This window comes from Psammomys obesus, unplaced genomic scaffold (assembly GCF_907164565.1).
Source record: "Psammomys obesus unplaced genomic scaffold, mPsaObe1.curated_primary_1811, whole genome shotgun sequence".
NCBI classification, from domain to species: Eukaryota; Metazoa; Chordata; class Mammalia; order Rodentia; family Muridae; genus Psammomys; species Psammomys obesus.
Window position 1 is genome coordinate 11,868,646 of NW_026591086.1, and position 26,987 is coordinate 11,895,632.

General features: G+C 44.0%; 1 protein-coding gene across 3 annotated transcripts in view; it reads right to left on the reverse strand.

The window, feature by feature from the left end:
* The window catches only part of Lrch1 (leucine rich repeats and calponin homology domain containing 1), a 175,625-nt gene that overhangs the window by 44,057 nt on the left and 104,581 nt on the right, over positions 1-26,987 (reverse strand). For all 3 annotated transcript variants that reach the window (XM_055609683.1, XM_055609681.1, XM_055609682.1), the window contains exons 4-11: positions 20,988-21,093; positions 13,501-13,637; positions 12,677-12,804; positions 11,367-11,430; positions 8,240-8,345; positions 5,831-5,946; positions 1,788-1,855; positions 69-155 (exon numbers count right to left, since the gene is read on the reverse strand). In XM_055609683.1, the coding sequence (XP_055465658.1) occupies positions 69-155; positions 1,788-1,855; positions 5,831-5,946; positions 8,240-8,345; positions 11,367-11,430; positions 12,677-12,804; positions 13,501-13,637; positions 20,988-21,093 (812 nt within the window). The remainder of the gene's footprint in view (positions 1-68; positions 156-1,787; positions 1,856-5,830; positions 5,947-8,239; positions 8,346-11,366; positions 11,431-12,676; positions 12,805-13,500; positions 13,638-20,987; positions 21,094-26,987) is intronic.

Here is a 26,987-nt window from a genome sequence, read left to right on the forward strand (position 1 = left end):
TAATGTCCTCAGTAAGTAAGTAGGCTTCATTTACACACAAGACCTGGGCCAAGAACAGACATGCATACCCGTTGGGATCCTGAAGAAAGTCTTCTGCCTCCCTCAGCTCCTCAATCATCGCTATATCCAAATCCCGGTCTTTGGATGAACTTAGACTGTAACATAAAACCAAGTGTGAGCGCTACATGCTTACAACATCTTCAGAGCATCCTCGCAATATCCCATCAACCTCCTACAAAGGATTTTGACAAATTCAGCACTGTAATGAACACATTTCAGTACCCTGCAGATGGGTCCTACACAGACGGGAGGAATCTCTGGGCAGGGAAATCCCAGTTCATCTCCATCCTCTCAGGATCTCATGGCCAGTCAGTCAATGGACAAAGCCAGTGGGCCTTCACACTTTCCTGAGTTCTGTAAGATCAGCCTGGCTCCCCTGAGTGGAGTTGTATCAGTTCCAAGGCTTCCAACTCTGGTTCCACCAGCATGGCTGAGTTGTATTACTGTTATAACATGAGGCCTCAGTGTGGAAGAGTGGCTGTTGGCCTGAAAACCAACTGTGGAGCTTATAACACACACCAGGCCCAAACGCCTAAGCAATTCCAGCCTCAAGTAAAGAGAGTAGTTCTAGAAAGGTTTACAGGGTCCTGACTTTATAGTCAAGGTTGAGAACACATGTGAAGTTGAAAATGGGATTTCCTCCTTGGCCTTTCAGAAGAATATCCAACAAGCAGCTATTAAGACAGAATGATAGAGAGGGACTTCTCAGCAAAAAAAAAAAAAAAAAACTGGATCACAGTTGGCTATTCTTGCCACACAATATAGCCCAATGAATCCCCATTAGTAGAGAACATTTTTAACAATCTGACCAGTTCTTTTTAAGGAAAAAAAAAATAATCCTAACCATCTATACAGGAAGGTTACCGAGACCTACATATATCCCAAACCATAGAAAGCAAAAGCCTATGAACTAAATATCTATCCTATGCTACAGGTTCCAGGTCAACTTTATATAAGACATTGATTTTCTGGTAAGACATTCATTTGCAGCCCTGAAGATCTGGCCAAATAAATTTTTATACATAGTAGACAACAACAACAACAAAAAAGATATTCCGTTGGTACAAGATTCCTCAGGGTCAAATGTTAGCCTTTTGTGGCCCTGGAGACAGAAGCACGACCAATCTGTGCTCCAATTTCATCATCTGCAAGATGGCAGACAAGAGAGCTTATCGGACTGCCAAAAAGATTAACTGAGCTTTGGTCTATAAAACAAAACAGTGCCAGGAACACAAAATTTAATATGTGACAGTTGTGACAGTTATTCAACTGGCAACCAGGACACTGAAGAAACGCTTTTCAAAGAATTGAATCCAAAGACCCTAGCTGATGGGACTGGCTCTCCAGACATTAGGTCTGGCTACAGGCTTCTTCAAACAAAATGGAAGGACGGTAGAAGATGTTCTCACTAATACATTTTTATTGACAACCTCAAGTAAAACTCAAGGCCAGGGAAGAAGCACAGCTTTCCACTGGGCTGGGCTGTGAATGTACCTTCCAAACCTTATGTGTAGAAAACTCACTGCCAAAGGCAGCAGTGTTAGGCATGGGACCTTCAAGAGGGAATCAAGGACCATCGAGGGGAACAATGGGTGCCATTGTTACAGGAGTATGACAGGAGAAGATTCTAGGATTGCCCAAAGAAACATGGATCAGAATCTATCAGGACCTGACTGCCAGTGTGCCTGAAGAGGAGGGACGGCCCATGACCCAGCCCTGGCACTCACAGTCCCCCCATCGGCCAGTGTGCGTCCTCTTCTATCCGCAATAGCTCTTCACAGTCTTCTGCCTGGTCCTATGGACAGAACACATGGGCCTTTCAATGCAGAGTTAAGACCGGCTCCCAGTCCATATCCAGGGCAGGATAATTCCCAAAAGGCAAAAGCAAGCCAGGAGTCCACTGACATGCTACAGATACATAATGGAAGGCTCTTGACAAGGAGGAGATTCTTACATACAGGAGTATGAAACAACACACACACACATACCCATGCACACACATACTCACACACGCACTCTGCATGATGCTACACATAGGAGCTACTTACAGTAGTCAAATTCATTGAGATGCAAAGCAGAGCAAAGCAGAGCCAGAGAGAGCACAGTGGGACAGATCTGATTGGTATACAGGGTTTTGGATAAAAAGGGTTTGGGAGGTAACAGAAGAGTGTATACTTAACACAAACTGCAGTGTGCAACCGAAATGTGCCTAAGAGAATCCACGGTGGTGGGGTACAGGCAGTATACATTTGCACATCAGCATTTGCAAGGTCAACTATGGCAGAGGGGCCATAAGTTCAAAGTCAGCCTGCACTACCTACCAAGACCTTGTCTCCAAAAATTATACAGGTAAAAGATTTTATGTTTTATATGTATTTGACCACAACTAAAACTTAGAAAATTAAAGACAGAAAATCATAATAATTAAAAAAAAAAAAAAAGCAGACTGGCCACAACTTACATTAGATATAAGCAAAAATAAAATTTTGCTGATTTCCTTATTTAACTCAACTTACTGGTATTTGACAATAGAAAAATGCCCTACACTGAATCCAGTAGTTTCATGTGAACAAAGTCAGAGGTCACTTAAATGTTTCCCCTGAGCCTCCTGCACCGAGGTTCTTCAGAAGCGCTGCAGTGCGCGCAAGTGACTGCTTGGAAAGCTGTGTCTACTGTGGGCCTTCACGCTGTTTCCCTGGACTTTCTCCTCAGATGAGGAGAATGTCCTGGCTGCGCCAATACTGGAAGGAAGCCGCCCTGGCGTGGGTGCATTTCCCTATTAGGGAAAGAACATCAGGCCGGGAGGCACATCTTCATTGGTTCTGCTGAGTCTTTAGGATCAGACTTTCCCTGAGGAGGGCGTTTCAAAACAAACAAACACTCAGACCTTTACTGGAGCGGCTGTGCTGTCATCATACAGCAGTCCATACACACACCGACTACGCGTCACCCTACAAGTGACAGCGCAATCCATGGAGACAGACTTCCGGGTGACAAGTCCAGAGCACCGTGTCGCCGTTCTTCTAGGTTTCAGCTAGCAAAGGTATAGGTGTTTTCAGTTTCAAAGTGAAAGGTCACTAAAATATGTAGATCTTCTTCAGAACACAGAATAGGCCGACATTAGCTTGCTGAGCTTTCCCTTTTCCTTCTTTCCTTCTTTCCTTCTTTCCTTTCTTCCTTCCTTCCTTCCTTCCTTCCTTCCTTCCTTCCTTCCTTCCTTCCTTCCTTCCTTCTTTTTTTTCCAAATTAGGCAGCATTTGAGAACTGGACGGCTCACAAAAATTCAACTGTGGTCTTCAAAGCAGTGCTGGATACTTGTGAGTAACACACACACACCAAAGAGAGACACACACACGGAGTGATTGGCTGGCACATACAGGGCCCCGGGTGAGGAAGGATGAGGAGCATTCTGCCTTCTGCCTCCAATTTTCATGGTGTAAACTGCACAAGCGTTGCTGTTGCTCCACTTCGTGCACATTTTCATATTTTTGTGCCTTTTTTTATTTGGTGGTTCAAAATGGGCCCCAAATATGATGTTGAGATGTCCTCCTAAGACAACCACAAAGTACCTCATAAAGAAATGACACGTTAGGTAATTTTTACTCAGGTGTGTGTGTTAAGAGTTAGGGAATCCCATCTGAATGGACAGTGACATGCAGTCATTCGTGAGGTTATGCTGCTTGTGGTGGTGTAGCCATCTGAGGCTGGTGAGTGCACAGTGACGAAATTCTGCAACAGCAAGTGTATTTCTCAGAACCTATCTCCATCAGGAAAGCACACCTAACTTGACCGTGAGCCTGCGTCTCTAAGAAGAAACACACGCAAAACAAAGCTCTGCAGTGACTGACAAACATGTGACCAAAGGCTCCTAGAAATCCGACTCTGTATTTTCTCAAACCAGACCGGCTCGGCACTGCATAGTGCAATATGCACAGTGGATTCGTACATTATAACCAGTATGAGTAACAACAACAACAAAAAAATTTGACCATTGTAACAAAAGCACTGGAGGCCACCTCAGTAAGTTAAGTGGGGATTACATAATACACAGAGTTTTCAATGGCCAATGTGTTGGCACAGTCACAGGTCACAAAACAGAAAGCAAGCCTAACATATGCTTGCTCCCTGAGTATCCGTTCTCAGGAAACAGCCATTTCCAGGGTGTTTGGCATCCTGGAACTCTCTGAACCCAGGGGACTGCATGTGCTGCTAATTACTTGATTTCCTCCAGAATCTTCCAAACCCATTTTTCACGTGTTCCATCTTCAGTCTCGTGAAGTGAAGTCAAAATCTTTTTTTTTTCTTTTAAGATTTCCTTATTTCTTATGTATACAGTGCTCTGACTACATGTACACCTGCATGCCAGAAGAGGGCGCCAGATTTCACTATAGATGATTGTGAGCCACCATGTGGTTGCTGGGAGTTGAACTCAGGACCTCTGGAAGAGGAGCCGGTGCTCTAAACCACTGAGCCATCTCTCCAGTCCCATTTTTCCATGTTCTCATGACTGAACTGTCCCACAGAGCTGACGGACAGGGGTCAAGTGTTGGGGAAGCTTGTGGGAATGACCTGAGAGTAATGTAATCAGATTTGTAAACTAAGAAAATAGTGGGTGGCAGAATATAATGTGTGCTTGTATGTTACCTGCACACACACACGTATGGGAGGCCAGGATTGCTGAGGAGCTGGAGTGGGCACTTGCAGCTCTCAGTGAGACATGATGAGCTCAGCTGAAGCCATGTTGGTGGAGATCAGAGGATGGAAGTCAAAAATGAAGGTGAAAAGCTGGGATGCTGTAAGGATTGAGTGTTTTGTGTTTTACCTCTCCGTGTATTTCTGTAATAGTTTTAGACTGTCACACAGCACAAACTAAGTCCTGTTTCATTATGGAACTCTCAAATTTGTTACTTCAGTCTCAAGGGCATGGAGAAGGCTACAGCACGCTAGAGTCTCGGGTGGCATAGATGAAATTCAGCTTGTTTTCCCCCCACCCCGGTGACCTGGGAAGGTTGGTTAGGCTGGGTCAAGCTGGGTCAAAGAATAAAACAAACTGTCAGAAAACACGGATGAGAGGCTGGCACAATGGCGCAGTAGGTCAAGGTGCCTTCTACCAAGCCTGATGATCTGAGTTTGATCTCTAGAATTGACATGGTTGAAGGGGAGGACTCCTGCCAGCTGCCCTCTGATATCCGTACAGCAGCCATCTTGCCAGCCCACGGAACTGACACTTTCTGAGCCACATAAACTTTTGAGCTTCCACTTTGGATTTCAGGGTTTTGGATTAGGGATCCTCATTCCGTAACGTGTACATGAACACTTCAACATCTGAAGAGGCCAGCAAGTCAGGACATTTCTAGTTCTAAGGATGATGGATAAAGAACGCCCAGCCTTGGGCTCTCAAGTTAAGCATTCACATAAAACATGATGAGAAAAAAAAAAAAAAAAAGAATTCTGAGCTCTTACAAGTGATCATAGTCATGCTGGTAAATCTGCTAACTTGTGAGGCTCAGTGAGAAAGAGGAGGCTTAGCGATTTCTGAATCAGGAAAAAGAAATCACTTATAAATAGACAGTCTAGAGACAGGCACAGTTGAGCCAGTTCCCAATGTCAGGAGTTGGGAGGGGGGAGGGAACAGCCTTGAGCTTTGAGAAGACACACTGAAGGCTTGGGAAGCAAACAGTAAGCTGGACTGGAAAGTTAGACTGAAATCTTTGAATCTGAATTCCAGGATGCCAAGCAGAAAACAGTGAGTTGAGCCACAAAACCTTGCCTTAATACAGTTCATGAATCCTGAGTGGAGAGTGTCTGCCCCATCAGTGAACTGGTTTCTTTCTTGTCCTGAGTTGTTGCTGTCCCCCAAAAGGGAAGGCTTTGGCTGAAATTCTCCTGTCAGGAAAAGGCAGAGAAAGGAAGAAAGTGTGACTTCAAGGACAGAAACAGGGAGCACACACAGGTCCTCAAACCTACAACCAAATTCTTCCTTCATCTCCCGGCACTTTATCTTCTCTGAAGAATGTAAGAGGGAAATTAAACGTGGGAGAAGAGTAAGAAACAGAAAATAAACAGAAGACCCCAGACTGAATTTTAATGGTCAAGGCTTCCTTATGGCTTAGCTCCCCATGAAAGGAATAAAATGTCCCCTCATGTTCCTGAAGAATCGAAACAATTATGAAAGAGCTTTTGTGCCCCCAGCGATACATGGCTAATCATTACAAATCCTAAATTCAACAGACTGTAACAACATGACCAGCTGTTCCGTGGAAACTATTATGCTATTTACAGACATACCTGCAAGTACATTTTAGGGATTAAATGACTTCTGTCCTCGAACAACCAACAGTCTTAAGAAAATGTGGGACATGACTAGACAAGGGGCCCGAATCCGACAATAGAAATTACTCCAAGAAAGGCCCTGCAGGAGCAAGAGCATGCTAGGGAAGAAATCATCTGTCCTGGCAGGCAGAGGGCAAAGGGTCAGTACAGAGGATGCTTCTGACTGAAGGCAAGAAAGCAAGCTGTCCTTTAAACAGTGAGTTCACAAGATACCCATGCTGGACGGTAGGGGATGTATTAGGAACAGCTTATTTATTTTGTTTGAAAAAAAAATTCTCTGGGGTATAGTATATGAGACAAGAATAAATTTAAAAAAATTAAAAATTTAATAAAGAAAAAATTGTCTCAAACATGACCCCCAACACTGCACACTGTTACAAGGTTTACGTGAATGAATACAGTGGTAGTTACATTCTCTGCAAGTATTCAGTTGTATTTTGGCATCATGTATGGTTTCCATCACAGTCTCTATTTTAACGCTACCCTCAAGCTCTAAAATTTAAAAATCTAAATCTGAGAGTCATGTGTGCTGATGGCTCCTTCAATCCCAGTACTAGTGAGGCTAAGGCAGGAGGAGAGACATTAGTTCCAAGACAGCCTGGGCTACATGGACAGACCTTGTTTCAAACAAACAAAATGAAACACAAGTGTCCTGAATCTAAGAAGTGAAAGAAAACATGAAAATAAATGTTTAATAGCTTCAAAATAGCCCTCTAATCACTACATAAAACATCGTGGGACCTGGAGACACAGCTCATCAGTTATGAGCACTTGCTACTCTTACAGAGGACCCGGACTCTATTCGCAGCACTCACACGGAGGCCCATATCCATCTCTAACTCCAGTCCCAGGAAACCCAATGCCCTCTTCTGACCTCTGCTGGTACCAAGAACACATGGTATGCTTACATACATGCAAAAAAAAAAAAAAACAAAAAACAAAAACAAAAAAAAAAACCATGTACATACATAAAATAAAATGAATAAATCTAAGGAATGATTTTTTTTAACTATATTCATATTGGGATTTGGTCTATAACTGACACTGTTCTACATTACTCATAAAACATTCTCCACTCTCTATCACAAATCATTAGTGGTACAAATCATGAATGGTACAGTGCTCAGTAGCTTGAAGATTCACTTGATGATTATTAACATGCCAAAGAACCTGAGATCTTTACAGGGGATGGATGAGGCCGACTGACTTGGCTACAGTCAAACAGATTCCCGAGCCCATAACTCAAGTGCATTTCCCGCCCTCAAGTATATCAGATGTGAGCATGGGATGACGTCTGTCTTATGAAATGATGGACACGAACAGGCCCAGCCCACCACGTCCCCATCCCCAAGAACACCCGTGTTCCTCTCTAGCTTAACCCACATGGACATGGAGACACTGGCAGTCCATGCTAAAGGTGGTGAGTGGAGCATCAGTCTTCTAGCCAACACTTGCAGGACAGTTGACTGCCAACCACCAACTTCTCACCGAGTCTTGGAGATTTATGACAGCAACTAGAGTTGTCCTAAGTCTTATCCATCATATCAATATTTCCTTTTCAAAACAATGAATTTAAAGAGCTGCCCATAATGTTCAGGATGAGGACTCTCTTATTATCCGATAGGAGCAGAGCTGGCTTGTGAAACCACAGATAAGTCATTTAAACCCTTTGAGCTTTGTTCCCCAACCTCTAGTATAGTCAGAAGAGGTTTTTTGAGTTTGGGACTCCCGTGGGCCTGACAGCTGGCTGACAGGATATATGGTGTAAAGAGTAATGGACCATCTCCACATCTGTACATGGTCCCGTAAACGAAGCGAGCAACCTCTCCACCCGTCCCTCTCAGACCTTTAGCAGGGGCGAGATGATGGCATGCGTCCTCCTTGATGGTCTGGTCTTCCTCCATGATGTTCGACATGGGCGCATTGAGGCTAACTGTGTCCTCATCAGAGGGCTAAAAAAAGATACAGGGAATCAAGTCATTTCAGGGGAGAGAGAGGTCTTGTCGATGCAGACAAAGCAGCAGGCTGGCTTTACAAGCAGCATACTGAATAAAAGACAGCAGAGATAAACCCTCTCTTGGCAAACTCAAAAGCAGCAACCTGATGGTGACATCTAAGTCAGGAGAGTGGCTGCCAGGATCGGGAGGGGGAGGAGGGGGGCTTGCGAGTGAGACTTTCGGGACAGCTTTGTGAATGAAAGCTGGCCGTGAGGGCAGATTACAGTACTAGTCCGGCAATGTACACACACCTCTAACACACGCTTTGAGCTGCAGTCTCTAACGGTTTCTCCCTTTCTGAGCTTACAGCCAGAGTCAAGGCACTAAAGGATCATGTAATACCCAACACGACAAGGCAATGTTTGCAGACAAACCAACACATTAGCCCTAAGTCACACTCTCAGCACAAAAGGCACCCTGTTGTCTGACAAAAGGCTGATTTACCAAAACTACACGGAGGTTTCATGTGGCTCGCCGAACAAAGCAGGCAGTCACCCAAGGGTCCATTTCACTTAAAATATTAAGGCTCAGTGTCCAGTCTTGATTTGCATTGAGGAAGCAGCACTGGGCAGGTGATAGTATTGTCAGGTATAAGGTATCAGGTAAAAGGACTGGCGTTCTGTGTGACTTTCAGAACAGAGGTTCTCTGAAGCAAAGGGAGACAATTCTCTCTGATGTCACCTCCACCACACTAACTGACAACGTATATGCAGAAAATCTATGAGTCTACCACGAATTAAGATATAGAAGATCCTCATTTATTTTCCCATCTCCATTTTGGTGTTTGCTATTTAGTGACAAGTGGCTGTGGCTCTTTTCACTCTTGGACACATGCACAGACTATTTAGAAACACAAGAAAGCAAGCATGAATTTCACTCACTGAGCAAATATCCACAGATACTCACAAGTTCTTGCTTAATTATCTTGACAAAAATATGTGTTTACTATTAAAACACTAATAAAAAAAAAAAAGTGGGGAGTGATCTTGGCCAAAAAATTTACAAATAACAGATCATGTACTATAAATCAAAACCCTACCACTAAAAAAAACAAAAAACAAGTATCACAGAGATGTACTCAGACAATAAGCCTCGTTTGTGAGATGAGAAAAGCAAAGGAAGGACTCTTTTTGTTCTACTGAATTATAATCCTTTCTACAGTCCCTGTTCCCTCCACCCACCTCCTACCCTTACAGTTAGCAAAAGTCCAAAGACATGCATTTAATTAAATGGAGGGGGAATAAATCCTTGGGCTCTCTTCAGAATACTATTAGCATCCTACTTATGAGTGAGGGAAAGATAATGAAGTTCTTTGTGTGATGTTTTATTAATGAACTTAATTACTCTTAGAAGAGAGATAAAGGACAGCTTGTTTTAATTTAATGGAAAAGAAGCCCAGGGTGGGTAGTTTCCGCAACAATGCTCCATTTGAGGGGACTTATGAGTTTTCATGAAGTCCAGGGGGTTAAATAGCATGCAACACAGAAAGCAGTGTGTTCAGCATTCCCACCCGACCTGGGAACCACAGCCAACTGTCAGTGTGGCTTCAAGTGGGCCGCTTCCTTACGCTGACACTGGACGCCTTTCTCTTCTACTAGCTCTTCTTCAAGATGTTACTTTAAAAAAGATTCTTCATAGGAAAAAAAAAATGCTGGGGAATTTTACTCTGTTTTCAATGCACGTGTGTTTGTGTGTGTGCGTGTGTGCTCATACACATGTGCAGTTCTGTGTGCGTGTGGAGGCTGGAGGTCAATGCTGGGCATCTCTCTCACTCGATTTCCACACTCCTTTTGAGACAGGGTCCCCTCACTGAGCCTGGATCCTACTGACTTAGCTGAACTGGTTGGCCCCCAGCTCTAGGGATCTCTCGTCTTGGTCTTCCACTCAGGGTGATTACAGGCTCCCACCTCTGGGCATGGCTCTTACAGGGGCTCTGGGATGAACTCCAGTCTTCATGCTTACCTGGCGAGCAGTTTACAAGACTAACCTGTCTCCCCAGCCACTGGTTTTAGGTTGTTTTGCCTTTAAGTATACTACTTCACAGCACATTTTGTAGAAAATAAACTTTTCTGCTCACTAAAGATCAGATGATGACTTCTTCCTGAAGTCACATTCAATAAATAACAATAAAACAATAAATAACAATAAAAATGTTATTTCTTTAGATGAAGTAACTGACCTAATCATTGCATCCTCAAGGACCCCCCGTGGGATCTAATGGACTGTACATGAAGCAATAAATGAATAAATGAATGGTATGCTCCATCATTAGACTGCCTCAGCTGAGCTCACAAATGAATTTATTTTCCTGATCACAAGACAGCCGAAGTGCCAGAAATACAAATACTGTCTTTTAAACTGTAGGTAAGGGCCAGCGAGAAGGCTCAGCAGGTTAAGGTATTTGGTGCCAAGCCTGATGACCTGCCTGGGTTCAATCCCTGGAACTCACACGGTGGAAAGGAACTGACTCACACACATTGCCTTCTGACTTCCATGTGTGTGTTGTGACACTTTCAGAATGCACAGATTAACTTAAATATTTTAAAAATACAATAGCCAGTTACACACTTTTCAGTGACTAAGCTACTCAAACATAGTGCACATTTGATTCCTCAACACTTAGAAATATGTAGAACCACACTTCCCTAAGTTACCCTTAAAGTCAGGTGCTTCATACTAGGACATGGTCCTTTCAAAATATTTCTTTAGTATTGAAGAATATTCTACACAATGTGAGAGTGAGATAGGAAAAGGACAGTATCTGTTAGTTACTTCCAAAGTAATAAGGTCCACAGAGTGACAGCAGCTAATATTCACACAGCCCTTAGGGGTTCCAAGCTGCTTTCACGAAATGTGATTGAACTGTCCACTCAAATCATTCAAATGCACCAGCGGCTTCTGCTAGAAAAAGTCTTAGTGGACACAGACAGACGGACCCAGAACGCAGGACAATAAATACATGGTCACCAGATTTACCTCCGTGGCAGATAACCGCTTATCGCCATTGTCACTTCCAACTCCTGAATCAGAGTCCTTCTTACTGGGGTAGACGTCATCGTCGTTCAATTTGTTTGGGAAGGAATTAAGAAAAAAAAAATCACAAAGTTGACACCAGTTAATAATGTGATTATGACTTCATTCCATAAAACTTACCATTATTATTGTAATTATTATTACATGGCAACTAGTTGGTCTAGCAGTAAGAACTATTAATACATGGGCACAATGAAAACCACACACTTATAATGAAAACTTATACATGCTGTGAATTCTCTGCATTCAGGGTTTGTCCCTCCTCTTAGGGACAACTTATTTCTTTGAAACAGTTACCAATTTTATTTCATTGGAGTATATACTAAAAACAGTAAGATATACACTTGTTTTATCTTGTAGGCATCAAAACATTTTCAATCATTTTGAAAAACCTTTCTGGTGGTGAATTATACCTTGTAACTTAAAACAGCCAATATATATTTAAAGCCTTATTATGAAAATGCCATTAGGATAATATGAAATTTCAAGTCAGCCTTGTTTGGCAAAAGAAAAGACCTCTGCCTGAAGAACTCTTAAGAATTGGTGTCTCTTTAAGTGGGTCACCGTGGCCACTATGTTCTTCGGGTGCTCAAGGCCCCGTCTTACACCACAAATGACCCACAGATGCCTGAAAAGGATTCTGACACTTTCACATGAAACTGGAAATGGGGAAGAAGAAAAAAGTATCCACGCTGCCTTTTAAAAACTGAAGCCTGAAGCTAGTTACTAAGATACAACCAACAGCATGCAAGTACACAGAAAACTGATGACTCGTACCACGCTTCGGCTTGACACGGTCATGAAGATCAAGAACGGCAGGCTTGAGACAGCACGTTGCTGTATATACAGCTCAAGCTGACCTCAAATCCACGATCCTCCTAACTCCATCTCCTAAGTACTGGGATTATAGGGGTAGGTCACCACGCCCAGCTTACTAACAGCAATTTAAAAATTTAAGTTTTTTTTTTTTTTACGATAATTTGATATGGCTATGGTAATTGCAAGCATAAAAAAAAATCCATTACAGATCCTATTTACAAGCATCCACAGATGTACTCAGGAAGGAGTGATTAATGAGGACAGGGTACGTTTGAGGAATTAGAGAGTCTCTCCAGCATCAATTTTTGGTGTGCCACACTACTTTCTCAAGCTCTGGGTCCTAAACGTGAATCACAAAAATGAAGCAGATGGATTGTGACGTCAAGTCACCTGGGCAACTGTAGCTAATAAGCGGGCTCTTCCTGTTCACTCACCTGTCTTCCACAGGCTGGTGTAAATGAGGCCTCTCAATGGCGTGGAGGTAAAGGGAGTCGGTTGTCTTCATCTGGCACGCCTGTATGCTCAGATACTTAAATATGTGCACCTTTCCTTTTGTGCAAATCTGGGGAGAAATCGGTAAGGCGCGCTTATTTCCAAGTGACAAAACAGGGTTTGTTCCCAATCCCAGACCATGTAATCTAATCTTCAGTCTGTCATGGTGAGTAACCCCCTAACAATGGACCCTAAATACACAAGGATTCTTAGGACCGTTTCCTCCAAATTCTACTTTGAACAGAAAAATCATGCTCAAGAAATCCCTTGAAATGACTACATTCTAACAAAAACATACTTGAGTAAAAATAGTGTAAAATTTGTTAAAAATCAGACGTAATAGTCCAACGACAAAGGGTAAAAAAGCACAACTATTTTCACGTCCACAGAGAGCAGTTGGGAGCTTGCAAGACAGCTGGGCACACGCTTTTAATCCTGGCCCTCAAGAACATATTACCCACCCGATTTGTAGGCCATGTACTCTATGAAAGCTTCAGGTGTTTGACTGACTGGGTGGTATCAGATCTGTAATTCTAGAATCGTTCAAAGACGATGGCACAGATGTGGGCACAGATGTGATGCCGCCTAGAGCAACCGACTAGTCAGGTTCACTGAAAGCTTCCCTGTGTCTGGGGGGAGGACGCTGCCTGCCTCTCATCATGCCCGGTGTGGTTCTAGGTGTGCGGAGAATCGCAGCAGGGGCCCTGTGCTGAGTCATGGGAGCCACTCTGTGCAGGCCTGGCCCCAGCTCTGGGACGGTCCTCACCTGAGCCGGAGGGGACTGCAGAGGATTGTTCTCCAGGAGGAGCACTTGCAGCTGCTTCATCTCTCTGAAGCAGATGGGGATCACCAGTACTTTGTTGCAGGAAAAGTCAAACTTTACCAAGGGGAGTTCTACTAGTTCTGAAAGAAGAGAAAATAAAGGGGGAGGAGGTTTAAAAAAAAGATTTAAGCATCCTCCCTAGGGTCCTCTTTAGTGGTTAGCTTCTGTAGGTCTGTAGATTTTAGTATGGCTACCCTATATTGAACATGGCAAACAGGACAGACACCAGAAGTGGTGGAAGAGAGGAAACGGGATGGGAGCCTACTATAGAGGGTCCTCTGAAAGGCTCCATCCAACAGAATGGAGATGCTGAGACTCAAAGCCAAACTTTGGGCAAAGTGCAGGGAGTCTTATGGAAGACGAGGAGGTGGGGATAGAAGGACATGGAGGGGACAGGAACCCCACAAGAAGAGCAATAAAGCTAAAAACTCTGAGCCCAAGGAGGTCTTGCAGAGACTGATGCACCAACCAAGGACTATGCATGGAGAGGACCTAGACCCCCTGCTCAGATGTAGCTATTTGGCAGCTCAATCTCCATGTGGATTCCCGAGTAAGAGGAACAGGGTCTGCCTCTGCCATGAACTCAGTTCTCTGCTCTTTGATCACTCGCCCTGTCTTGCCAGGCCATGGAGGAGGAAGATCCAGGAAGTCTTGATGAGACTTGACAAGTTATGGGCAGATGGCAAAGGAGAACTCCCCCTTTCAGTGGACTAGGGTGGAAGAGGGAGGGAGGGTAGAACTGTGAGGAGTTGGAGGAGAGGGCTTCAATTGGGATATACAATGAATAAATTGTGGGGAAAAAAAGGGAATGTCAGAAAATAGCAGGGTCAAGTGCTACACACTCAAAACTTAACTCTCTGTGTATCTAGAGATGCACAATTTAGCAGAATCAGAAGTAAGCTGTGCTAATGTTTGGAAAACACCGTGTGTGTATATAGTATTTCCCGTAGTGGGGGAATCTTTCCCTGGGTCATTATAAACTGTACTGGGAACGCTTGCCATTCATATTATCTAAAAAGCCTGTTTTCTTCCAGCACAGGAATCGTATGAGCCATGTCACACAGAACATGTTTTTCTAACTGTACCCTGTTTCCTGAAGTGCCTGCTGGCAATGAATGATACGCTAATTATAGAAAATCCTTATCTAGTCAATGTCCCTGAGTTGGCACAGGCCTAGAAAGAGTTTCAGTAAATACGTTCCTGATTTTGTCCGAGGCTGCCACCAACACCACCCTAGCCCCCTCCCATCCCCCGGTGTTTTCTAATTTAGGACTTTCCAAAAGGACTCATAAAATGCCCATCTGGCTGGGCTTCATTCTACTGCTTTTTGAAGTCTTCCACAGCTCAGCTCGCAGGGAAGGACGTTGCATTTAGCCTGAGGTTCCCGCCCAGTGGCACGGTAAGCACTCAGTAATTTCAAGCATTCGAACCAACACTGGCAGCTGCTGGGCACAACCTCAGATATAATCCATAGAGCAAAGTGAGGCTCAAGCCATACCAGAGCTTAGGGCGGTGCTGGCAGATCTCTGAGCTGGCTGGCTGGTGACCACAGTGGGGTCACTTCAGAACGGTGCCCAGCACTTTTGGTATGGGAGCTGTTACAGGCGAAAATAGAGTGGCTGCAGATACTTCTGGCCTTCTAAAGTGGAAGAGACCCAGAAACTAGACAGGGAGAGGACCCAAAGGAGAGGACCAAAGCCTTTAAGAAGCCCTTAAGAAGAAATTAGTTCCTCCTCCTGTTCCTGTTCTTCCTTTTCTTCCTCCTCCTCTACCTCCTCCTCCTCCGTCACCTTCATGGCTTAGGCTTTCAATCAACTCTTTAGCTCCCCTAACACACTTCTTTGGGTAAGTGCTGTGTCTTCTCGGAACTCAAGGACCTAGGAATTATAGGTGCTTTCCATCTTTCATACCTCAGAGCTTTACTTGGTCTTACGGAACAGAGTAAAGAGACCAAAACTCTAGGGGAAGGAAGAACACTCTACTCCCAGGTCTCAAAGTAAAGTCCATGGCAGACTCCATAAAACTCAGATAATGCATTTCAAAACATATGTCACGGAATCTCTTTCCACACAGGTCTGAGCAGCTCGTGTCTCCAGTGGGGGCAGCCATGAGTGTCAGGTCATACTCCTAAAGGTTGTTCTGACGAAGGCTGTGGGCACAGGGAGGAGTAACAGGGCAGCTATGCATAGTGGAGGTGGACGCATGAGAGTGAAAAAAGAGGGAAGGAGGGTCCTGTCTGTTTCTATTGCTGGGATAAATACCACGACCAGAACCAACCTGGTGAGGAAGGGGCTTATCTCAGCTTACAGCTGAGATAAACTTACATCATAAACGTAAGTCAGGACAGGAACTGATTCAGAGAGCACGGAGGAGTGCTTACTGGCTTGCTCCTCCAGGCTTGCTTAGCCTGCGTTCTTATATCACCCAGGACCACCAGGGAGGACCACCCACAGTGGGATGGAGCCCCTCCCCCCACATCAAACATTCATCAAGAAAATGCCCCCACAGACTTGCCTACAAGCTAATCAGGTGAAGGCATTTTCTCAGCTGAGGTTCTCTTCCCAGATGCCCACGCTTGTGTCAACTTGACAAAACAAAACAAAACAAAACAAAAACAAACAAACAAACCCTAACGATTAGAGTTTTCATGTTACACTTTGTAGACCAGGTAAGAAGGACTGGGATTCCCAGGGCAGGATGACTTGAGAGTTAGGCTGTCTCACCGGTGTTAAAATTTAAAGAGACTCTGTGTTCTGTGGGACAGGGCTTGTGTGATTCCTTTGCTAGAAGAAAAGGGGCTTTTTAGACAATAGCGATTACACAGCCAGTGTTCCCAGCAATTCTTTACCAACTAAAATGAAGATTCTGAATCATGATCAGAGGCCTATTCGGGGGAGTAGAGAATTCACGGGTAAACAGATAAGGGATGCTTTTACAATGGCCACTTCCTTGCCCTTTGGTTCCAACCTGTAGTGGTATAGGGGAAGGAAAGAAAGAAACAGGAGGAAAACAGAAGCAGGAGAAGGATGATATGGAGGAGAAGGAAGCGGAGGAACAAGAAGTAGAGAGGAAGAAGTAGAAGGAGGAAGCTGAGGAGGAACTCCACATTTCTCTCTCCATTCAAAGAGAGGCAAGAAGTAATACCTCAATCCCTGCCATCCTATCTGGAAAACAACACACAGAACTGACTGGAGTATTGGGCTGCAAACTTCTATTTTTTCCCCCTCCTCACACTTGAACTGAAAACACAGGAGGAGCGATTCATCAAGAAAACAAATGTAAGTAAATATGGAAGGTCATTCATAAGCAGCCTGGTGATATCAACACTCTTGTCAACAGAATTCTCTAGACTGAGGCAGAAAGAAACTTGATATTCAGAGGTTTGGTTTTGTGTTGTTTTTTTTTTGTTTTGTTTTGTTTTGTTTTGGTTTTTAATAAAAAAAAAAAAACATTCCAGGAAACTTAAGTTTTAGCTTTGGGTATGTTTTAAAATATCAAATCTGAGAAAATATAATTACAGAAGGCAGAGTTAGCTGTAACTGATCTTTTTAGGGAAAAGAATTTTTCTCAAGGTGAGAGAGAAAGTGGTCAGAGAAACACAGGCATGGGCTCACAGGTGCTCTCTCTTCCCCCGCCCCACACTGTGGCCACCCAATGATGTAATAGGTTTTTCCCTTCTGGAAACAGGTTCAATTATTTATGACATTTCCACAATGATTACCACCGCAGCTTCAATGCAAAGGGGCTTCTTAATGCCTGAAAGGTTGTATTTTGCAAATGTTCTGTGAATTAAAATCCTGTTTGTAGCTATCCCTATTATTACTTGTAGTTATTATTAGGCAACAGTTTTTATATACACTCAAAAAAAAAAGAGTCTGGGCGGTAACAAGTGGAAAAAGTAAATTTCTTTACATGAGTTCATTTCAGATGAGGCAATAACTCCTACACAGAGGTCTTTTCTAAATCTTCTTTGAATGCAAGCTAGAAAGAGCAAGGTGAAAAATGGCACCTGAGCCCTCAACCATAAAGCACAGTGCTCTACTACACGTTCTTTGGAGCTCTCTCCATGTCTTGAATGAACAGTAGTAACACGATGGAAAAAAGAAATCCATACAGCTTTCAAACTGCCACACTAATAAATACCAAACGAAACAGATGCCACCTGCTTCCAAGTATGTGCTTTTGTACCAAGATGACTTCCAAAAAAAAGTCATATGGAAATCTGCTGCTGCTGAAGTTTCCTAAATGTGTCTATGCACATACATGAGAAGGGCTGATACAGGGTTACCTTATAACCCGTAATGCGGCAGTGAGGTCCCATCGGCCCCCAAACAGTACAGGCTATTGCCAATGCTCTTGGTTACTCTCCAGAACTTGACAGTTAAGATCCTGCTTCTGGAGATGCCACAAACTTGAGTCATAGAACATAGCAAACTCAAGCTGGTGCTGATCTGGAAGCGTCATCCCTATTGGCTAGCTAGCATTGATAGAGCTTGAAAGTACTATGCATGCTACCAGAGGAAATAAGTATCAATTGTACCCAACCGTGAACCCTGGTAGTTACAAAAATCACTAGCCTGGCAAGCCGTGCCCGCCTGTGCAGTAGTGGCTCAAACATCATAGAAATATAAGCAACCATTTTCTGATTGGATTTAAGTCCACCCCACAAGATGAAAACCATACCTCGCACCATTATAGATAAGGCCAAGAACCAATGGTTAGACAGGTAATAGACCCTAAGGTAGAATCCACTGTTATTATTCTGTTAAAAACTGTCATTGTACTAAACCGACTCCTAATAACTTACCATTACACCCATTAGCTCAGTGTATCTCTCAACCCTCATCTAAGAACCAGTGGATGAACTGCAAATGGCCAAGATAAAGAAAATAAAAGATTCAGCTCTAAAAGAAACATGTATACCCCACCCCCTCCTCGCAGGGCTTGGGGATCACTGAGGAAGAGAGGGTGAGAGAGTGTAAGACCCAGACAGTGGATGACAAGGAAACAATGATTTCGGATACAGTAGGGGAGCTTAACATATGATCTTGCAGCAGTTGCAACAGCACAGGCAAGACCTGGGTAGGACCAAATCCCAACATGGAGACGAAAACTAGCCATGAAATCCTAGTCCTAGTCATGGAGTTATTGGCAACTATTAGCTGCTGGCAGAGGGAGAGACAATTTTCTCTAAAACTGACCATGCTCCCACGGGAAGCCATAAATGCAAGAGTACTTGGGTAGCATAAATTGGTCCTGATGAATTAAAAAATTAAAATAAAAAGATAAGAGAACAAAGTTGGCTAGGTAGGGGAGTAGGGTTGGATTTGGTAAGAACTGGGGAGGGAAAGAAACATGATCAAAACATGTTGTATGAAACTCTGAAAGAATAAATAAAAATTTAAAGTATCTTTTGAACATCAGAGAACTCTTAAACAAATCTATGGAAATCAACATAATCTCTGGGAAGTAGGGTATGTTTTGAAGACGTACTTGGCATTCTGCTTCTCATGTACTCATTTTTGATGTGTGTGTGTGTGTGTGTGTGTGTGTATGTGTATTGATGGTTAGCTTTAACTGTCATATCTAAGTTATGATAATGTAGGCAGCGTCATTCACTCACTATTGAGGGAGTTCTGAGCTCTCGAAGAGTGGAGAAACTGAACTCAGCATAGACAAGCAAGCAAACAGCCATACTGCATTCATTCTCTTTCTGGATTTTGACTGTGGCTTTCACTTCTAAACATGATAGACTGTAACTTGACTGTAAACTATGAGCTAAAATAATCCCTTTTCCCTGAGCTGCTTTTTATCAGGGCATTTTATCACAAGAGAAATAAAACGAAGAGAGAGAGAGGGAGAGAGAGAGAGAGAGAGAGAAACGAGGGAGAGAGAGAAAGAATGAATATGCAAAGATGTTGTTCATGTGAAGATGTGTACACGTGGAAGGCAGAGTTTGCCATCAGGTGTCTTTCTCTATTGCTCCCTCTTTTGCTTGTTCTAATTTTTGAGACAGGATCTCTGCTGTAGTCTGCCTTCTGTTTCTGTGATAACACACTCTGGTGAAAACCAGCTTATAGGAGGAGGTGTATTCCATTCACCATCCATTGTCAGGGGAGGTCTGGGTAACAACAGAGGCAGGAACTTGAGCTAGAACCCACATAGGAACACTGCTTGCTTTGCTCTCTGCCTTTAGCTGCATTTCTTACATAGCCCAGGACCACTTGTGTAGGGAGGGTGCCACCCACAGTGGGATGGACCCTCCTATGTCAACTCCCAATCAAGACAATCCCTCATATATATCCCTCATCTTTGTCCACAAACCAACCTGATAATTCTGAAACTTTTTCAGGTGATCCTGGGCTATGTCATGTTGACAGGGAAGCTAATCCAGGGATCTGTTTATCTCCACACCTCCTCAGTGCAAGGACTGCAGGTGTACCCTCCTGCACTCATACCTGGCTTTTTTGTGAATGCTGGGGAGCCAAATGTACTTTCATACTTTTATGCTGAATTTATAAACTCAGCTATCCCACTAGACCCCTTAAGCACTTAGAACTTCTAAGTAAATATGTCTTTGTGCTTAAACCCTCATGCCCCGGACAATAGGGACATACTGCAAGAGCTGTCTGTGCATACGACTGAATGTGCTAGAGTCAGGGAAACCAAACAAAGCTTTAGGACTGTCACTGGAACTCTTAAGAGTGATCCCAATGCAAAGACGACTTAGCAGTAGCATCACCCTCCTCTAGAGGCCAAGTGAGAATGTGGTGGTTTCCCAACCAGTGTTTTTAGATCCCCAAAGCTAGAGATTCCGATAGCCAGGATCTGCAGGACCAAGCCTGTCCCCTGACGGTTAGCTTCATGCCCTGGAACATCACACACCGTCTCAAAAGAATCCATGTTATGGGCTGGCCAAGTCCACACCCCAAAGTTCAGATATAGACACCCTAACCCTATGTATCAGAATTCAATGCTATTTGGAGATGAGGCCCTTAAAGGGGGAATTACATAACACCAAGGATCTTAATCCTCTGGTGTAACAGTAAAAAGAGATCAGGACACAGACACAAATAGTGGGAGGGAAGTGACAGCCATCTATGAGCCACGAAGAGAGGCCTTGGAAGCAACAACTTAGAATAGTGAAGAGAAACATTGCTGTCATTTGAGCCACCCTCTCCAATGACAGGTCCTTTCCATAGCAGCCCCAGAAAACTAACGTACATGCCACTAATGGTTGTGTACTGGAGCCTTGATTCAAACTACAACTTGGACATCACTGTTCTAATATCTGCCGGTGAGATTCAAATTATTAATAACAACCAATGTACACACATAAGCCCCCACCACTCCTCATAAAAACAAAACAAAAACAAACCAACAACAACAACAGCAAAACCCTGATGTCTCCCGTTGCCCTCCTTTCTTACCTGGTGGTAAAACCTTAAGATAATTTCGCCGGACGTTCAGTTCTCGTAGAGACTTCAGCTGGCCTATCTGCTGGGGCAAGGCAGTGATCTCATTGCAGCTGACATCCTGCAGCAAAAGGAGGGGTCAGGGAGAGCGGGAATCAGACAGAAATAACAAGTGCCTTTTCCCCAGCGTTTCATGTGAATTCCCCTCAAAGCACTTAAAAGTTTGGACAACACATTATATGTCCATACTGGTCTCCAGGTCCCCAGTCAGTGGGGCCCCACAGTGAAGGAAAGGGGTTTGCTCCCCTTTGCCCTTTGAGGGCAGAAAAGACATCAGTGACATTCACCAGATGGCTCTGTCACTTTTCTTTTCCAGGCCCTTGGACCTTGCTCAATTCCCACGACAAACTTATGAGCTCACAATATTCACAGCCCAGGAAAATGAGGCCTTGTGGTCCCAGGCAGGCAGGTGCCAGGTGACATCAGGAAGGAATTACTAGCCACCGTTCAGAAGGGAGGGTACACGGCCTCCCACCATACCAAGCTCTTACACAGAGAAATACTAGCACACCTACTGGATGCACAATTTATTCCTTTGCTACCACATGGCTGAAAGCTGTGGCCGACGGCTGCACACACATGTCACAAGCAAGTGTGTGGCATGTGAGGATTTTGTCACCTTTGCTTTGGAGGTGCAGTACCTCACTAATCCCAGATTAGAACCAGCTCATGCCACGTGAAATAAAGACACAATTCTCTTTATATTATAAAACCTCATTATCCCTACCCCCACATCTTCCCTTCAACCCCAGTAAGTTGCTGGGCTTTGCATTTTCCCCTCACATTTCTAGAACCTCCTTCAGTCCGCACTGTGCTATCTCTCAGACAACCTCTTGCACGTGACATTCTCTGGCTAGCTTCTCTTCCTTCCCTGACCCCATCCAATCATATCCATCCCTGACAAAGAGAGCTATCCCAGTGCAAATTTCATTCTGTTGTTCATCAGCGTAACCTTTCAGAAACTTCAGCAAGGCCCAGCCCTTGTGAGGAGGCCTCTCAGTTTCTCCAGGGCCATTCTCTGAATATTCTCTCTTGCATCCTACCCGTAAGCCCTGCAGTCACCACTTAAGAGTTTCGGTGTAGGCCATACTGTTTCACAGACCTAAAACTCATTCAGGCTCCCCCACTGCTTCATATACGAGCTCTGGCATTGTCTTCTTGCCTCCTGCTCATCTGTTAGGGCTCAACCCAAGCCTCACCTTGAAACCACCCTCTCCTGCTTTGATCAACACCTGGGAATGGATAATTTTCCCTTTCCCTCTGCAAGTTCACTTGCTCCTTTATCCTTCTTCTCCTGAAAAGCTGGGAGTTTCTAGTTGAGAGCTCCCATGTCATATTCGCTCCATCTTTCTGGTGCTTAGCAGAGGATCGGGTGTAAGGCAGGGACAAAATTTCTAATACCTGCTGATGTGGATACCGCCACGATACTGTGCCTCTTACACTGCAGCTGGAACCCCAGAATGTTTTACTGTATTAGTCAAATTCTAGGCAGGTCCCACTTTCTGTTGCAGAACCAAAGACAAATTCAGGCTATCCCAGTGAGGTTTAGTCATTAACTAGCCCACGTAACTTATGAACCTGAAAAACCACCTTTTACTTTAGAGGTCACCAAGTCCTTGTTCCAAAACTCCATGTGGCTTTCCTTCAGACTATATGAATGGATCCCTAACCAATCGATCCCTTGCTCGATACTCCAACCTCACAACCAGGATCCCTGTTGGACCAGGGCTACATCATTCAGTCATCCCTACCCTCTAGCTTTGCCCTCACATGATCCTCGTCAGTCAAACACCTGCTCAAGGATACTACCTCACAAAGGCACAGTATCAAAGAGTGTGCACAAAGTAGTTGACACATTGCACTCTCCTACATCAACTGAGAAGGGAAGTAGGGTGAAGAGAGTCACAGAGTAGGGGAAGTAGAGTCACAGAGTTTTTAGGGGTACTTCCCTAGCTACTGCCCTTGTCCTGATCCAAAATAAGCAACATAACACCCCTAGTGTTTAAAACAAAAGAGAAAAACAACAACCTTCCACCTCAGAGTCCAAAAGCAAATCCTTCCAGTGAGAACTGGATCTTTCCATGCCTTAAGTAAGTTATGAAGTAGCACCTGGCCCATTCCATTCTGCTTCACAACGGCCCTCACCAGCATGGAACCCAGATAAGCCTGAGGAGGATGCCTCAGATGTGAGGCCTGGCCCAGGACTGACAATGTCAGAAATGGAGGCAGGGTTGTGGGGAAGAGTCCGTTGGCATTATTTTCTGTGGAGAGGATTCATGTTATTGAACTATAAATTAAGTTTCTGTAGGTCTTTTAAGTGACTGTATGGAAAAACTTTGCAATGCTTGTCGAGATCCATCTCAGTGTAAACCCTATCATTTCCACAAGTCTCAAAGATAGATATAACTAATACGATTTTTTTTTCTTTAAAAAAAAATAAGAGTGAGAAAAAGGATGGTGAAGGATAATCTGTATATTTAGGCAATACACTCACAGAATGCCCTCTCCAGAGATCAACGTCAGTCTTGCTCCATTTATATATATACACAAACACACACACACACACACACACACACACACACTGCTCTGTGTCAACTGTCCCCCGGTTAATGGTAGCATCAAAGTATGCTGGACTCCTAAGGCCAAGGTGACTCTTCCCAGCACAAATTCCTAACACTGCTGTCTTAACAAACAAGACCGACTCCTGCCAGCAGTAGTTAAACACAAGCTGGTAGAGACAGCACCTACTTACTTACGTAAAACAACGCCACATCGATAGGCACCCTATTTTTCCATCTAAGAGACAGGATGCCTGCGGACAAGTGCAAACAGAGAGGCCAGTGCCCTGTTTAAATTGTAAAGGGTGGATAGCCAGGGTCAGTTATGTTACTAATACTCTACATTCCTCCGAGTTATCCTCCCCCACAATGAGCAGAAAAGTTTAAGGCAAACCCATGACATAAGGGATAGACAGTCCGTTTGCTGCTGTACATTCAATACGGTGAAAGCAGGGCAAATCTACTCCCCAGGAACCACGGGACCTCACCAAAGTTTAAAGAGGTTATGAATTTCATCATAAAAATAAACCCGTGGGAACTTATGTCTAATTAGCTTGAGGAGGAGGAAACAGAGATAATAGTCTACATGTCTGGGGATGTTTCAGTCTTGAAAATGCACAAGCAGTATTGCTAGAATGGCCTCATTCTCTAGAATACTTCTATACAAATTTAGCCTAAAGAAGTCATAGAGCTTTCCAAAAGATTATTTGGAAAAGATAATACTTAGAAAAATAAATTTTAAAAAAGCAAATAGCAACGCTTTACATGTCTGCAATTAGTGAAGACTATCAGATTGTAAATCTCACATTCATTTACTTACTAGAATATTCAAATTAATTCCTTCTGAATTTTCTATTAGCCCCAAGCTACAATGTCTTGGAGAATAAGCTAAGTTTTAGTGAAATCACTGCATATTCAATGTAATCACATCCCAATTGTACAACTCAAGGATCATGAGCAACCGATTTGCCAATTTATTTCTTCCTGATAGAGAAATAAATCTAATTATAACAATATAAATACGCAAACATGAGCTTTTCATGGACCAGCTAACCCAACTCTATCATTTAGATCCTAACAACGACTTAAACCACACTCTGTGACAGAGTGACCACACCAGCAGAAGATGTGTATATGAAAATTGGGTCTTTATGTAATTGTGGAAACGCAAATCATCGACAGTCTCCAACCATCATGGAAACCATGCCTTTTGTATGCCTCTCTATGCAACTTTTGGGCAAGCGTCTTACTCCCTGTGAGCTCGTATAAAAAGAGAGACGAGCACCAGAAAGATGAGCCAGTTGGAAAAGGCACCTGTTGCTACGCCTGACGATTTGGGTTCAACCCTTACACCTGCAACCCACAAAGTGGAAGGAGGGTGCTCACTTCTAAACGGTTCCTAACCTGCACATGCCAAACAAACAAATGAGTATTAAGTAATTCTAATTTTCTCTCTGTACCAGGAAAATCAACTGACTACACAAGAACACTGAAGGGTACTCAGTAATGTCAATTGTCATTTGCTGGCAATAAAACAACCCTCAAGGCCTCTGGTCAGAACTTGAAAAAGGGGGGGGGGAGTACATTAATTTAAACTTGACCCCTTCCAAGCAAACCTTTGGCGTGATAAATGATGTCCTAACACTCATGCATCTTACCGAGAAACTATGCCTCCTACCTCTCCACCTACGCACAAACACATGTTCCACTCCCTGTTCTTGATAACAAAGGCAGAAATGGGAGCCACGAAGGGGCCCTGAGTAACTGCTGGGTTTCCACAGAAACCAAAGAGGTCGAAGACATTTCCAGAGACCACTAATGGACCAATGATTACAGCCGGCACACTGCTATGAAGTCCCCACCCACCTCAGACGTGGGAACACTCGGCATAAAATCATGGGGAGGGATTCTCTTCAGAAGCTTGTCCTTAGTCCCGTAGCTCAAGTTCCCCCACAAAACCAGCCAGTTCGTGAAAATGGAATAAAAAGCCCTGTGTCTAATTAGGGCCTAGAAGCACACCTTCCAATCAGTACGGCTGGATCCAGCCCTGTGTTGTTTTGCACGGATGGCAGGGTGCTCTCGGCCACTGAATGAGTGCATGAGGACAGAACTGAGAAAAGGCAAACAAGGCCAGCAAGCCTCTCAGGACCCAGCACCAGTGTGGAGCTCCTGGGTCTCTGGCAGAGGTCCTATCTATAAAAGGCCCTGACTTTACCGAGCCGTTAACGTGCTTATCTTCACAGCTGCCGGTTAACTATGACACTCGGCGTTCATACGGCCCTTCTTACCAAACACACCTCATCAGTCAGCAGAATTGTACAGGAGAAGAGCCGCATTTCTGGAGACGGCTCAGCCAGGGAAACCCTTGTGGGAACACTGAGTTTGTATCTCCAGCAACCGTGTAAAAAGCTTGGCTATAACCCCAGCCTTGAATGGGGGAGAGACTAAAGGATTCCTGGCCAGCCAGGCTAGTTCAGTGTCAGTGAGAGATCTCACCTCACAAAAAAACGCAGAGGGGCTGGAGTTATGGCTCAGTGAGAGCACCCGCAGCCCAAGGCTGAGGACCTGGGCCATATCTCCAGCACTGATCTAAACTGGCCGTGTGCGCCTGTCACCTCCCTGCACTGGGCCACGGAAGGCCGAGAAAGGATTGCTGGGGCCTGCTGTCCAGCCAGCATCACTGAAATACAGAAAGTTCTAGGGTCTATGAGAGCGCCTGTCTCATGGGAATGTGGCAGAGTGATAGAGAGTATTAACATTCTTCTCTGGCCTCACCATGCACAAGCACCGATCACACCCCATATACACACAGACATGCAAGTACTATACCCACACTTGTGCACAAACACACAGAGACACACATATACAAATGGAGAACTGACTGAAGAAGACACCCAAGACTGATCTCTGGCTTCCACAAACATTCACACACACACACACACACACACACACACGCACACGCACACGCACACGCACACGCACACGCACACGCACACCTACCTTGTTTTCAGCAAGTTCCAAAGGTCTTAACAAGTTATTTACAGGTCCCCACAACCTGACCTGGTTCTACTGTGGGGAAATATTCAAACACGTCCGTTTGTCCAGAGTCAACAGGGAGAATACCTCCTGCTCACCTGCGCGGCATGGCTTGTCAGAACTTTAAATAAGAAAGTCACAGCAAACAAGAAACTCCAGAGAAATAAATCCTAAACGAGATGCTCACCTAGAGTCTAGGTGAGAGGGACTACCTTGTGCTTTAAACTATGTCTATACATCCTTCACCTATCAGGTATATTCAACTATCAACTCTATGTATGTAGATACATATGAATATATGTATGTAGGCATCTATCTATCTATCTATCTATCTATCTATCTATCTATCTATCTATCTATC